The sequence below is a fragment of the Leptonychotes weddellii genome, chromosome 15 (assembly GCF_054177405.1).
Source record: "Leptonychotes weddellii isolate Sample4059 chromosome 15, ASM5417740v2, whole genome shotgun sequence".
NCBI classification, from domain to species: domain Eukaryota; kingdom Metazoa; phylum Chordata; class Mammalia; order Carnivora; family Phocidae; genus Leptonychotes; species Leptonychotes weddellii.
In genome coordinates this window covers 36,978,962-36,992,803 of record NC_138383.1, presented here as the reverse complement: position 1 = coordinate 36,992,803, position 13,842 = coordinate 36,978,962, and the positions used below count along the sequence as shown (strand labels likewise).

The 13,842-nt window shown below is 59.4% G+C and overlaps 1 protein-coding gene across 22 annotated transcripts in view; it reads left to right on the top strand.

Annotated features, from left to right (window-relative positions):
• MYO18A (myosin XVIIIA) overlaps positions 1–13,842 on the top strand; it is a 102,949-nt gene that overhangs the window by 56,090 nt on the left and 33,017 nt on the right. For 21 of the 22 annotated variants that reach the window (XM_081805497.1, XM_081805496.1, XM_081805491.1 and 18 more), the window contains 16 exons: positions 1,030–1,117; positions 1,320–1,426; positions 1,536–1,712; positions 2,069–2,282; positions 2,496–2,638; positions 3,276–3,376; positions 4,199–4,262; positions 4,472–4,621; positions 6,861–7,044; positions 7,269–7,359; positions 7,654–7,846; positions 8,708–8,794; positions 10,775–10,916; positions 11,070–11,229; positions 12,133–12,319; positions 12,637–12,880. In XM_081805497.1, the coding sequence (XP_081661623.1) occupies positions 1,030–1,117; positions 1,320–1,426; positions 1,536–1,712; positions 2,069–2,282; positions 2,496–2,638; positions 3,276–3,376; positions 4,199–4,262; positions 4,472–4,621; positions 6,861–7,044; positions 7,269–7,359; positions 7,654–7,846; positions 8,708–8,794; positions 10,775–10,916; positions 11,070–11,229; positions 12,133–12,319; positions 12,637–12,880 (2,332 nt within the window). The remainder of the gene's footprint in view (positions 1–1,029; positions 1,118–1,319; positions 1,427–1,535; positions 1,713–2,068; positions 2,283–2,495; positions 2,639–3,275; positions 3,377–4,198; positions 4,263–4,471; positions 4,622–6,860; positions 7,045–7,268; positions 7,360–7,653; positions 7,847–8,707; positions 8,795–10,774; positions 10,917–11,069; positions 11,230–12,132; positions 12,320–12,636; positions 12,881–13,842) is intronic. The other variant, XM_081805480.1, reaches the window with a different exon arrangement.

The following is a 13,842-nucleotide window of genomic DNA, read 5'->3' as shown; positions in this document are numbered from 1 at the left end:
GTGAAGGGTGGTTTCACTGGGCATGCTTCCCAGAGCCTGTGTAGTCCAGGCTTCTCTCTCGAACGGGAAAGGACCATCAGCAAGGAAGAGGGAGTTATCTGAAGCCCGGATCCAACCTGGGAGTAGAACCCAGATCTCTTTTTCTTTCAGCTCCAAGAAATGTGACAAAGAAAAGACTTATGTCTCCTTGTCCTTCCCAGTCCCTCACCCAGGGGGTCGGTGACACAAAGCAGTTGTCTGCGCCTCAGCCTCAGGTCTCCTCTCAGAGACTGACTGTGGCTTAAGCTGCTCCAGTACCCATCCGCGTGGCAGGCAGGCCTTTCCCGTGTCCTTCCCTGCACCCCCCCCCCCCGCCCCGCCACGTGTCTGACCATGCTGTTTCATGCCCTTGCGTGGCCTTCGCCTGTCCTCCTGAGGAGGCGGGAAGGAGGAGTGGAAAGAAGGCCAGGCCAAGGCTAGGACTCAGGACCTGCAGATCATGTTGCAGTACGGAGTCCTCCGTAGACACTTCTCTCCTCAGGTCTTGAGGAAGCGCCCTTTGCCAGCTGGGTGAAGGAGGGCCTGTTAGTCGGCTGAAGGCAGAAGCTGGGCATGAGAGGTCACAGTAGCAGCGGGTGGGGGCCCAGGGGGCGGTGTGCGGGCTCAGGACACCGACCCTACAGGCCCCACGGGGAGGTGGGGAAGAGGGTGGCTGAAGGTGGAACCTGGTTTGCTTTCTTGTGGTCTGTTCTCTTCTGGGCTCGAGTTCTGAGTGTCCCCGTCCTTCCAGACCCTCAAGGCTGGCGTGGTCCCTAACTCTGTGTCCTCGTCCTCAGGGCTCCTCAGGATCACCCCCATCCCCTGGCTTCCCCACCTTCTTCCTGTGACGCCTCCGATGTCCCCTGTTCTGTATCTGCCCCCCAACTGTCCCCCTTACCCAGGGACTCATCTGGAAGCGCTTCCCCTCACATGTCTCCTCTCTCCTGCTCTCCTGACTCAGTGTTTCCCAGAACAAGGACTGGCTCTTTATTTCCCCCCTCCCTCTGATAGGTGAAGACAGAAGAGCAGATTGCAGTGGAGGAGGCCTGGTATGAGACAGAGAAGGTGTGGCTGGTCCATAAGGATGGCTTCTCACTGGGTGAGTCTGGGGAGGCCCAGGGGACAGATGTCTGGGCCTCTCAGTTTTCGGGGCTGGGTGTGCCTTCTGGGTCCGGTGAGGCCTGGGTGGTGGGTGAGGAGAGCCCAGGGATATAGTGGGGAGGAGGCAAGACCACAAAGGGCCCGAAGAGGGTGGCAAAGGTTCCCAGGCCTGGGTCTGACTGTCTGTCCCCGCTCTGTAGGCAGTCAGCTCAAATCTGAGGAGCTCAGCTTGCCCGAAGGGAAGGTGCGCGTGAAGCTAGACCACGATGGCGCCATCTTGGACGTGGATGAGGATGATGTGGAGAAGGTTTGCAGGGGGCAGGCACAGGAAGTGGGCTGGGCAGGGCAGGCCTGTCCACTGGCGGTGCAGACAGATTCTGCTTCTTCAGTGCCTGCCCGCCTGTCCTATCACGCAGGCTAACGCTCCGTCCTGCGACCGTCTAGAAGATCTGGCTTCGCTGGTGTACCTCAGTGAGTCCAGCGTCCTCCACACACTGCGCCAACGCTATGGCGCTAGCCTGCTGCACACGTACGCTGGCCCCAGCCTGCTCGTCCTCAGCCCCCGGGGGGCCCCCGCTGTGTACTCCGAGAAGGTGCGGCGACCCCGAGGCTACCATGCTGCCTCACGGACCCACCCATGTGCTACCCACCCCGCCTTCCCTGGCTCCGCCCCTCCCCCTTGGCATCCCACTGGGCTCCTGTCCACTCCCACAGCTGACCTGGGGAAGAGGAGTCATTTCGGTGGGGGGGACATGAGGCCCTCCCCCTAACCTCTAGCAGAGGCCAGGACTGGGCTAGAATCTACATTTCCATGCACGGCCTTAGCCTCAGAATCCCTCGGCCCCCCCTGCAGTGAAAGGCCCAGAAAGGTGGGCCTTGGGAGTAAGCGGTGACCGAGTGGGACCAGCTAAGAGCCTTACCCCTTCCCTCCGTCCCCCTCCCACCCAAGGTGATGCACATGTTCAAGGGGTGTCGGCGGGAGGACATGGCACCCCACATCTACGCCGTGGCCCAGACCGCGTACAGGGCAATGCTGATGAGCCGCCAGGACCAGTCTGTCATCCTCCTGGGCAGCAGCGGCAGCGGCAAGACCACCAGCTGCCAGCACCTGGTGCAGTACCTGGCCACCATCGCGGGCACCAGCGGGAACAAGGTGTTTTCCGGTGAGACAGGACACCTGGAAAACCTGAGCGGGGTGGGGATGGAAGCGCCTCGTAGGTGCCATCCTTTCCCCCCTGGTTTCTCTGTGTCCTCAAAACCCCTCTGTCCCCGGGCAGTCTGGCCGGTGTAACTCCGAGCCTCTGCGTGCTGGGGGCATAGGCCTGAGCTGGGCGTCTGGAGGCTTTCCTGATGGCCCCCGGGCATGTCTCCTGCAGTGGAGAAGTGGCAGGCTCTGTACAGCCTTCTGGAAGCCTTTGGGAACAGCCCCACCATCATGAACGGCAACGCCACCCGCTTCTCTCAGATCCTCTCCCTGGACTTCGACCAAGCTGGCCAGGTGGCCTCGGCCTCCATCCAGGTGAGGGACCTCCAGGGTGGTAAGAGACTGGCTGCCTGGATTCAGGCCCTAGAAACCAGGCTCTCTCCTGCGCCTCATTTTCCTGGGATTCTACCCCAACAAAATGGACCCTGGCTCTAGCAGGGCTGGTTTGCTCCACTCCAGGCCTCCACCCTTCTGGCCCCTCCACCCGTGTCTTCTGTCCCCCAAGCCTTCTGCCTCCTGCCCTGGGTGGAGCATGGCTCAGCTTCCTGCCCACCCTTGGGGCTCACCACACCCTACTTCTGGGGCCCTGGCCCTGTGTGCGGGGGCTTCTCGCAGGCTAATTTCACCCAGGTTAAGACTGGCTTGTCAGTCAAGGAAGATCCAGCTGAGGCTGATCCCCTTCCAGGCTAAATGAAACATCTCACCACGAAGTGCCCAGCCAGCTCCCTGAGAAGACTGTGCCGGGGCCTGGGCAGGGCAGCAGGGCCCCTCCAGGAGCTGGGCCTGTCTTCTTCCGCCTGGGTCTGGTTTCTGCCCTGGGTTTGACCCTGGGGGGAGCTGGCCGCTTGTTTACAGGTCCCCCCCCCCCCCCGCCGTTCTTTCTGGCGTGGGGGGGGTGGAGCTTGACCCAGCCCCACCCTCTTTGCCCATACCCTCCCGTGCTATGCTGTAGACGATGCTTCTGGAGAAGCTGCGTGTGGCTCGACGCCCAGCGGGTGAGGCCACGTTCAATGTCTTCTACTACCTGCTGGCCTGTGGGGATGGCACCCTCAGGTGAGATGGGCCAAGGAAACTGGAGCGGGGGGGGTTGCTCTGGACTCCAGCTCACTGATGGCTCCTGGATCTTGTCACCTGGTTGCATCCTATCCCGTGTGTTTATTGTATGCTTGCCACATATGAGGCCCGAGGTAACAGGACGGTGAGCCAAATGAGCCACAGGCTCTACCCCACGGGAGCTCCTGAGCCCTGGGCACAGAATTGACCCTCCAGTGTTCCTGGGGCCTCGCTAGAACCTCTGCTACCCCCGAAACCAGATCTGCAGAGGGGATAGCACAGCAAGATGCGGGTGGCCAGGGACCTGCCTGTAGTCACACGGCTAGTGTGGGGCTGAGCAGTTATTGGGCCTTTTCCAGCGCCCTCCAGGCTGGCCCTCCCTGCCCCCTAGGTTGGTTCGTCTGCCCGCCTCTTCCCTTTAGTTCTTCAGACTTGCTGTCTTTGTTCTGCGGAAAAAAGACAAATGATAAGGCTGAGCAAGCAGCCCCGGGACATTTTCCTCCTTAGCTCTTCTGGTCACTGAGGGCACGGACTCTGTCCTGGCTGGACTCGCGCTGCAGGCAGATTCCTTGCTCTCTTTCAGGGGTCTGGCTGGACACTCTCACCAGAGCATCTCTGGTGACCTGTCCTAGAGAGGCTAGTGCTCTGACCAGGCGACCAGGCCAATTAGGGAAGGCGGCGGCAGCTGGCCTGACAGTAGGGCATGATGGGCAGGCAGAACTCAGAGTCTGGAAGCTGGATCCGTCTGTCTCCACCCTGGTGGGGAGATGGCCCTTGGCATGGGGACCCCGCACCGTGCTGATCCCTCATTTGTACCCCTAGGACAGAGCTTCACTTGAACCACTTGGCAGAGAACAGTGTGTTTGGGATTGTGCCACTGGCCAAGGTGAGGGGGCCTATGGGGACGGGGTTGGCAGCCCTGGGCTTTGGGAGTAGGGGCCGCCTCAAGCGGCCTGGAGTGCCCCATGCAAGGAGCAGGATCCCAGCTCCAGGCTGGCGGCTCTCCCTAGCCTCGCCCTCCCTGAGGGCCCAGCAGCATGGGGGTACACCAGGAGGGACAGCCCCTCTGAGACGCGGGCCCATCTGTCCCTGCAGCCTGAGGAGAAGCAGAAGGCGGCTCAGCAGTTCAGTAAGCTGCAGACCGCCATGAAGGTGTTGGGCATCTCCACAGATGAACAGAAAGCCTGCTGGCTCATCCTGGCTGCCATCTACCACCTGGGGGCTGCAGGCGCTACCAAAGGTAACCTGCAGGGGGTCCCGACGGCGCGGCTTGTCGCCCAGGAGAGCTTGCGGAGGCCCTGCCGCTCCGTGCGCCCTCACCCGGCACGGACGTCTCTGTTAGCAGACACCCCTCTGTTGCTTGCGCCTCTTCCCAGCCCCCCACCTTGGAGCACAAGGCTCCGAGCACCCGGAGAAGCATCTCTGCCCCTGGGCTTGGGCGGCAGTGATGCGGAGCCCTGTGAAGAGCAGGGGGGCGGCGGTTCTGAGGCCGAGGGGGAGGAGAAGGGCCCTAAGTCAGAGCAGTCCCCCTGAAATAACTCTCCTTCTTGTTCCCTTCCTGACAGAGGCCCCCGAGGAGCAAGCGGGTAACTGACCTTGGCCCTTCCCTGGGGGGTTGAGGCCACCTTGCCCCGTCTTGGTGCTGGCCCTGGGCTCTCTCTGGGGACTGGGCTTGTTCTGTCCGAATGGAGGGGACTGGCCTGGGAGGAGCCCCAGGTTGAGCAGGGAGAAGGCGCCTGCTGGCCGTGAGGCCCCAGGCCTAGCTGCTCCGACTCGTTTTGCCTCCACATCCTGGGACCTCTCAGGATGCCCTCCAGGGGGCCTAGATGTAGGGTAGGGTGGGCTTGCCATCTTGGGGCGTTCCAAGGCCAGTTTTCCCAGAGTCTTCTTCCCTTCCCTTCACTGGTTTGGTAGCCGGGGGTCTCTTCCCTCTTGCATGGCAGGGTGGAGACCACTAGGGGGCAGCAGGCACCGTGGTAACAAATGGGCTGCAGCTTCTGCACTTGGACTTGGGGGCTTGTGAATGGCTAGAACTTGGTCTGGCTTGGAAGAGCTTTGCTGCCTTCCTCTGAGATTATGTTGATGGGCGGGCACTCGGAGCACCTCTTCACCCCTTCCTTCCCTTCCTCAGAGGGCTCCTGCCTCTGAACGGCGCCTTGGGCTTTGGCTGCATCTTCTCTGGGATGTGAAGGGCCCCAGGCTGCTCAGCAGGAGCGAGAAAGCACTGGTGGGTGGGTGGGTGCACAGAGGGGCAGGCGGTTCGGTATCAGGTTCCTTACGATCCCAGCAGGTGGCATCCCTGCCAAAGAGGAAGCAGGCTCTGAGTTAAAGTTGTCTCCAGACTGTGTAGGTGGGCAGGCGGGTAGGCGTGTGGCTGTGTCTTGAGGAAGTTCTTCCAGTCTGAGGAGGTGACGAGACCAGGTTTCCTATAACCCTGTATTCCGTCAGCACTGCCTGCAAGCAGACAGATCTGGGTGTGTCCACACAGGGACCCTGTTGAGCAGGGTCTGTCACCTCCTCAGAGCTTCCAGTATTTTCCAGAGGATGTGTGCACATGTGTGCACGTGTGTGTGTGTGTGTGTACGTGTGTGGTGTCTTTGTAGGTCTGTGTGTGTGTGTGTGTGTCAGCGTGATTACACCCGTAAACATACTCCTTTGAGATTGTGTGTGTGTGCACTTGGGTATATTTTTGCGTCTCTGAGTCTGAATGTGGTTGCGTTTTCTCGCCTGCTCATCCTCACAAACACCCCCCCCACACACACACACACACATCCCCCACGGTCCCTTCCCACGGACCCGGCAGGTTCAGCTGATGACTGGTTGCTAACACGCTGTTTTTCTTTGCATGCTGCATGCTGGTCCTTTGCCTTACAGAAGCTGCTGAAGGTAAAACCTTGTTTCTTGTTAGCTTTCCCTAATTGCTGTGATTAGACACATGTTGGCTGAGGCACATCTGTCTGCCTGGGCTCTTCCCTTTCCCCTGTGGCTTCTTCCACTTCCCCGCTGTTGGGCCATGGGGTGGTGGTGGTCTCCCCTGGCAGACGCCTGGAGGTAAGGGAGAGGGTCCTGCTGCGTTCACAGAAGGGGGAGGCACTAGAACTCTCTCATGACGTGTCCCCCACAGGCTCACGTGGCTCTTGTGCTCATCACAGGGGGGCTGGCTCATGCCCTGACTGTCCTTCCCCAGGTTGGCACCCCTGAGGCCAAGCCCTCCAGAAGAGAGGTTCCGAGCTGCCTGGATGCCCTCTGGTGGCAGTGGTGTAGAGTTCCCGCCTCTTTTAGGACCTGTTGTTCTCTCCACCCTCAAAGGACGCAGCCATTGGCTGTCTCTGTTTTGCCTAAAGCCCCTTTGGTGTGATTAGGGCTGGTTTTAACTCCAGAAGATGCTCGGTCCTCAGGTCTTGGCCATGGGAGCCAAAGGGCGCAACAGTCATCAGATGGACTAAGGAGAAAGACCCAAGGTGCCAGATCCTTTTTTTTCTACCCCGTAGCTGGGCGCAAGCAGTTTGCCCGCCACGAGTGGGCCCAGAAGGCCGCATACCTGTTGGGCTGCAGCCTGGAGGAGCTATCCTCAGCCATCTTCAAGCACCAACACAAGGGCGGGACGCTGCAGCGCTCCACCTCCTTCCGCCAGGGCCCCGAGGAGAGCGGCCTGGGAGACGGCACAGGTGCCCCGAGCCCCGTGGCTGCTGGATGTGATTGGGAGGCCCCATGCAGGCCTCGTTGCTGTCTTCTCTGGCGGGGGGAGACCGCTGGGGTGAATAGATGCTTCCATCAGAGGGAGAGGCCCAGCTCCAGGGCCCCATGCTGATTTGACCCTGGGTGGCTAGAGAGCATCCGCCCATGGGGATCCCCAGAGGCAGGAGGTAGAGCTGATGCTCTTGCCCCACAGGCCCCAAACTGAGTGCACTGGAGTGCTTAGAAGGCATGGCGTCCGGCCTCTACAGTGAGCTCTTCACCCTTCTGGTCTCCCTGGTGAACAGGTGAGTGCCAGGCAGGGCCCAGGAGCTGCCCAGCCTCCTGCCATGACAAAGGGGGAGTTGATGGCTCCGTGCTGGTGGGATCGCTGAGGCAGCGCCCTTCTCCACCAGCAGAGGGCTCACCGTCCTCGCGGGCGAGGAGAGGCACGTCCTCCCCACCAGGCTCCTGGGCACCTGCGCGGGGATGGAGATTTGGCTTGGGGCGGAACAGGGCTGCCTGGGTGCCACGGGCAGACCAGTGGGGACTGTTCGGCAGTACTGCCCTGGACAGTCCTGACCCATGCTCTCCCTGTGAAGGGCTCTCAAGTCCAGCCAGCACTCGCTCTGCTCTATGATGATTGTGGACACTCCGGGCTTCCAGAACCCTGAGCAGGGTGGGTCGGCCCGCGGAGCCTCCTTTGAGGAGCTGTGCCACAATTATGCCCAGGACCGGCTGCAGAGACTCTTCCACCAGCGCACCTTTGTGCAGGAGTTAGAAAGATACAAGGAGGTAACACTTGACCTTGCCTCTGCCTTGCCCACCCCCCAGCCCCTGCCCACCCCCCCACCCCCGGCCTCAGCTTCCTGGCACCCACAGGGAGGACATCTGTGGAGAGGGAAGGCCCCACCTTCCCTGCTTTTGCTCTCTGGCATTTCTGTCTCCCTGTGCGCCCCGGAGTAGTAGTCTTGTCCTGCCCCAGACTATATCCTCACTTTGTAGAGAGTTTGCTCTCCAAGAAGCTGCAGGCGCATTCGGGGCCCCTGAGAGCCCCTCCTTGCCCACCCTCAAGGCACCTGCCTAGGCCCCGTGAATTGCCACCGCGCAGTTCCTGCCTCCTTGTGGGTCGGCCAGGCCTTCCCTGGCTCCCTGGCTCCCTGGCTCCCTGGCTCCCAGTCTGTTAAGATGGTGATTGATCATGTAGGGCCCCTCCATAAAAGGGTGTCCCGGATGGGACAAGATCTAGAAATCCTACCTCATGGGCAGGTGAGATGAATGAACTGGGGAGGATATTTATCTTGGCTGAGAGAAGATTCAGGAAGCAAATGACAGCAGTCTTCAGGCGGTTCAAGGATGATTGTGTGAAGTCGAGAGTAGGCTTATTCTGTATAGTCTCATCAACTGGTGTGAATAATAGGAACGGGGGACTTTCGCTCAGTGTTAAAGAAGGTTAAACGACTCTTAGCTGTCGGAAAAGGCCATGTGGTGCCTTGGGAGGTGGTGAACACTTGTCAGAGGGGCTGCTGGAGGGGAGGAGCTCCTGAGAGGGACGGAAGGGTGGACTTGCTGGCCCAGCGCCCCCTCCTGGCCTTCAGCGTAGGGCGGCACCCCTCAAGGGGCCTGCGCTCACTTCCTCTCTCCCTTCCCTCCTAGGAGAACATTGAGCTGGCATTTGACGACTTGGAGCCAGCCGTGGATGATTCTGTGGCAGCTGTGGACCAAGCCTCCCATCAGTCCCTGGTAGGAGTTGCAGCGAGGGCCTGGGCTGACCCTTTGTCCCCTTGTCTGTCCCTTCCCCTCAGTCGAGCCCTCGCTGTGTAAGCTACTGTTGCACGGCTGGTCTGGCCCGGAAGGTAGCACTTCCTTCTGCCCTGGTGCAGTGAGAGCCCCAGCCCCCGGGTGTCCAAGCCACGGGGGGGAAGCATACCTGCCCCCTCGTCCCCAGGCCCTGTCCTGTGCCCGCCTGAGCCTCGTGTGTCTGCCAGGAGCCTGGTGTCTCCTCCTTGGTGGTGAGGGCTGGGCTGGACCCAGAGGACAGAGTCATCCCTCCCACTGTCCCCAAAAGACTGGTGCAGCCAAGCAGAGTGGGTGAGGCGTCTGTGCAAATAGGGAATCCGTGCCTCGCTCCAAATATGAGCCCTCACCCCTCAACCTTTGGGACAGGCTTTGTCACACTTTGGATGAGGATCTCGGGCACTTGGCTGGCCTGATGAGCACTTGGCATGTGCTGACTGTCTTCAGTTAGGGAAGTTTCAGAAGGCACTTTACTAGAGAATTGGCATTTTTGCTAGGCTGCTGCTCCCCATCTCTGCTTTGACCCCTGCCTCCTTCTCTGTCTTCCTTGTGGGCAGGCCCTGCTGTGCTAACAAGGGGTTGGGGCCCCAGGGAAAGTGAGTGTCCCCCTAGGGACTAGTATTTAAAGTACCCAAGTTCCATGTCCGCCCCCCCCCCCCGCCCCCAGGGAAGCTGGCTTTTCTTTTCCTGACACCTGGGTTCCCAGCTGGCCTTCGCTGAGAGCCTTTGCCATTCCCAGGAGATGTGGGGAAGTCAGTCCCTGTGGCTTAGGAGGGGCAGCATGTCAGATAGCATGTTTGGATGGGACTTGGCTATCCCTTCCCTTCCCTGCTCTCCCTGTCTGATGGACCTCGGCACCTCTGGGGACGGGGCCCCTGGGTGCTGAGTCTGCCACTCACTGTCCAGTGGCTTCATTGCCCAGTCCTGCCATGTAGCTCCGGCCACTCTGGGACCTTAGCTCCCCATCTGTCCCTGGCCACATTCTGCTTCCTCCTGGTAGTCACACTGACTCCCTTGGGCAACCATGGGGTGGGGGGGCGATGCAGGCAGCTGGGTGCAAAGAGAGGGAAAAGCACTTTTCTTACTTCTCTTGTCCCCCCAGTCCCGAAAGGCCAGGAAGGAATGGGGTGTAAGGGAAGGTTCCATCCTTCTTGCTCAGGGAAGTCTTGGAAATGCCATGGAAAAGGCACCTTCAGCCCAGATGCAGCCACAGGTCTAGTTCGTGTGACCCACATAGGGTATTAGAAATCAGAATTCTCTTGAAAAGCTGGAGGCTTTACCAATGCTAGGCCAGTGTTCTTCCGGGACAGCGGTGGGCTGCAAGCTGATGGGCGGCCCTTCCCTGTAGATGGGGACATGTGCTATGCCATCACCCCGACTCCACCCATTCCAGCTGTTACATCTCCTAAGCCACCCATCTTACGATTTTGGCACTTGAGCCTCTGACCCTGCAGGAGTCCCACCTGCAGTGCTCGGAACACTCTCTGGGATCCCCCCTGTCAGGGGGACCAGGCTTGACCCCACAGCTGTCACTGGCTGACAGCTTCCTTCAGGCCACGCCCCCTGCCTGGGGCCTTCCAGAATTTTTGTCTCATTAATCTGCCTGGGAGGTGATGCCCAGGTTGTGAGAGCAACATGGGCTCACCCAAGGCCCTTGTGACTTCCAAGAGGACGAGGATGGTTCACGAGAAGCCTTCAGCCTTTCGGGGCTCTGGACACAATTCCTGGGAAGGAGATTTTGCTGTGGGCTTCTCTCTCTAACCTCTGTCCCGCTCCCTCTTTCCCCTTGCTGCCCGGCTGCCCCACAGCGTGTCAGCCAGGAGTGACAGGAGCTGCAGTGCGTGTGCATATGTGTAGCAAGTTTATAGTGTGTGGTTGGGCCAGGGGCTCCGTGAGACACGGTGGCTTCTCTTCGCTTCTCCACAGGTCCGCTCGCTGGCACGCACTGACGAGGCGAGGGGCCTGCTCTGGCTATTGGAAGAGGAGGCGCTGGCGCCCGGGGCCACCGAGGACGCCCTCCTGGAGCGCCTTTTCTCCTACTATGGCCCCCGGGAAGGTGACAAGAAAGGTAGGTGGTACCGATGGAGGGCTCTTTTGCTTCCTCTCCGGAGAACCCACTTGTATGGCTCTAGACGGTACTGCCTGGAAGGGCTCACTGAGTCCCGGGGCTTTTTGGGGGCCTGTGCCCTGATGATCCGAACCTTCCTTCTCCCCCGCTCAGGCCAAAGCCCCCTCCTGCGCAGCAGCAAACCACATCATTTTCTCCTGGGCCACAGCCATGGCACCAACTGGGTTGAGTACAATGTGGCTGGCTGGCTGAGCTACACCAAACAGAACCCAGCCACCCAGAACGCCCCCCGGCTCCTGCAGGACTCCCAGAAGTAAGAACACCACTCACCCGGCCCATGTCCCATCCCTGAGGCTGGTTTTGGGCTTCCTGGTCTCAGAGGCCCCCTCGCCAGCGGGGTTGATGGCCTCTGTTTCCTGAGAGGGGACAGCCAAGGCCAGTTGGTCTGGAGGGCCTGGGGGTGGCCTCCTGGAGTAGAAGTGGGATGGACATGGTTGGAGGGACCTACAGATTGAAATTTGAATAGCACCTCCAGGTTCTTCACAGAAGGCAGGAGTAACAAAAACAAAACAAAACAAAACAAAAAAACTTTAAAAAATGGGGCACCTGGCTGCCTGAGTTGGAAGAAGCGTGCAGCTCTTGATCCTGAGGTCATGAGTTCAAGCCCCATATTGGTTGTAGAGATTACTAAAAAAAATGAATAAATAAAATAAGACACAAATAAAAAACTTTAAAAGAAGGGAGGAGTAGCCTTAGAAACCCCTCAGTCACATAAGGCCTGTCATCCATTTTGTTTATTTAGCAGATAATTATTGGGCGCCTACTCTTTTAGGTACCTGGCAGTAAATAAAACAAAACTCCCTGCCCAGTTGGGGGGGGTGCACATAACAACCAGTAGATGTCATACGCAGATTATATGGTATGGTAGAGAGGGCTGGGCTCTAATCTCTCCTGCCATCCTGGACTTCTGCCCTCCCTAGTGATGGAGAAGAGAAGATCACACTTCTGTCCCCCTCTACCACCCCCCCACTGGTTTTCTCTTCTCCCTGTTTGTAGATTTCCCTCCAGTTTCTCTCTAGGGTGTGGGGCATGCAGCCCCAGGCCCCTGGCCACGGCCATATGGGGGACTTGGGGGTGTCCTAGGAACTGGGAGGACACCCTCTACTAGTCTCTCAAAGTGACTGCCTTCCCTCCTTCACCCTTCCACCTCTGGTAGGAAAATCATCAGCAGCCTGTTTCTGGGCCGGGCAGGCAGCGCCACGGTGCTGTCAGGCTCCATCGCAGGCTTGGAGGGCGGCTCACAGCTGGCACTGCGCCGGGCCACCAGCATGCGGAAGACCTTCACGACGGGCATGGCGGCTGTCAAGAAGAAGTCACTGTGCATCCAGATTAAGCTGCAGGTGGTGAGTGTGCCTGCCCAGGCCCCATGGCCCTTTCGGGGCTCCTCTGGCCGTTCTGGGGAGAGTACCCGGTACTCTTACCGGGTACCCACTCAGCACCCACTTACCCGGTACCCACTCAGCATCCCCCTCTGCTGGGTCCTCTGTTCAGTGCTGCCGCCTGAGTGGCCCCTCGGGCCTCGTGAGGGTGGAGTTGTCCAGGCTTGGCATGTCTTGGCCGGCGGTGGGACACCTGCCATCCTGCGAGGAGCAGAGATGCTCTCCTGGGCACGGGCTGGGCCCCCAGAATCCACCGAGGCCTGTCCCTCTCCCTTTGGCAGGACGCCCTCATTGACACCGTCAAGAAATCAAAGCTGCACTTCGTGCACTGCTTCCTGCCCGTAGCAGAGGGCTGGGCCGGGGAGCCCCGTTCCGCATCCTCCCGCCGAGTCAGCAGCAGCAGCGAGCTGGACCTGCCCTCGGGAGACCACTGCGAGGCTGGGCTCCTGCAGCTGGACGTGCCCCTGCTGCGCGCCCAGCTCCGGGGCTCCCGCCTGCTGGACGCCATGCGCATGTACCGCCAAGGTGGGGCCTCCTTCCGTCTCCACTCCTCCTGTTTTCTGGAGCCGTTCCTGCTCCTCCCCACCTTCCAAATGGGACCCGTGGGGCTAGAGGGGTGCTGCTCCCCTCCTGTCTCTGATCTGGCCCTGGATCTCTTTTCTGCTCTGGTGCCTGCTCAGGGGTGGGGGTGGGGTGGCGGGGAGCTGGGGGGTGGTCTCTCCAGCCCGGTCTGTTCCTTTCTTTTTCTTTCCACCTGGCTGACTCCCTTCTCCCTCCTCTCCTTTCTCTATTCGGTCCCCTTCAGCCCCTCCCCGCCCTGCCCCACAGGCCCTGTTCACACAACCCCCCTCCCCCCTTCCCTGCTCTGCCCACAGCAGCAGACCTGTGCCCACCTAGAGCCTTCTGCTCAGTGACGCTAACTACCTCCGAGAGCAGGCTGGGCCATACCCCCCACTGAGAAATGAGGTGCTAAATCTTTCTGAGGTACTTCAAATTCCCAAGAAAGTTCAGCCAGATCCTTTTTATGGTCCCATCTGGAGGAGGGATTGGAAGGGGTGAGAGTAATAGCATAGTTGACCCCTGACCAACTTGGGTTTGAACTGTGGGGGCCCACTCACACGCGGGCTTTTTGTAGTACGGTAGGGTAAACGTGTTTTCTCTTCCTTCTGCCTTCCTCAATAACATTTCCTTGCTTTACTGTAACAATACGGTTCGTCCTACACATCACATACAGCCACGTGTTCGTCGACTGCTTATGTCATCAGTAAGGCCTCCGGTCAATGGTAGCTTATGAGTTGTTAAGTTTCGGGGGGAACTGAAAGTTATATTTGGATATTCGACTGCGCAGGGGGTGTAACTCACATTGTTCAAGGGGCAACTGCTCAGCATTGTTAGAACATTTGTAACCTACCAGGCACCGTTCTGGACTCATCATACACACTACTCTTTTAATCCTCACAACCATCTCATGAGATGTTGGTACTATT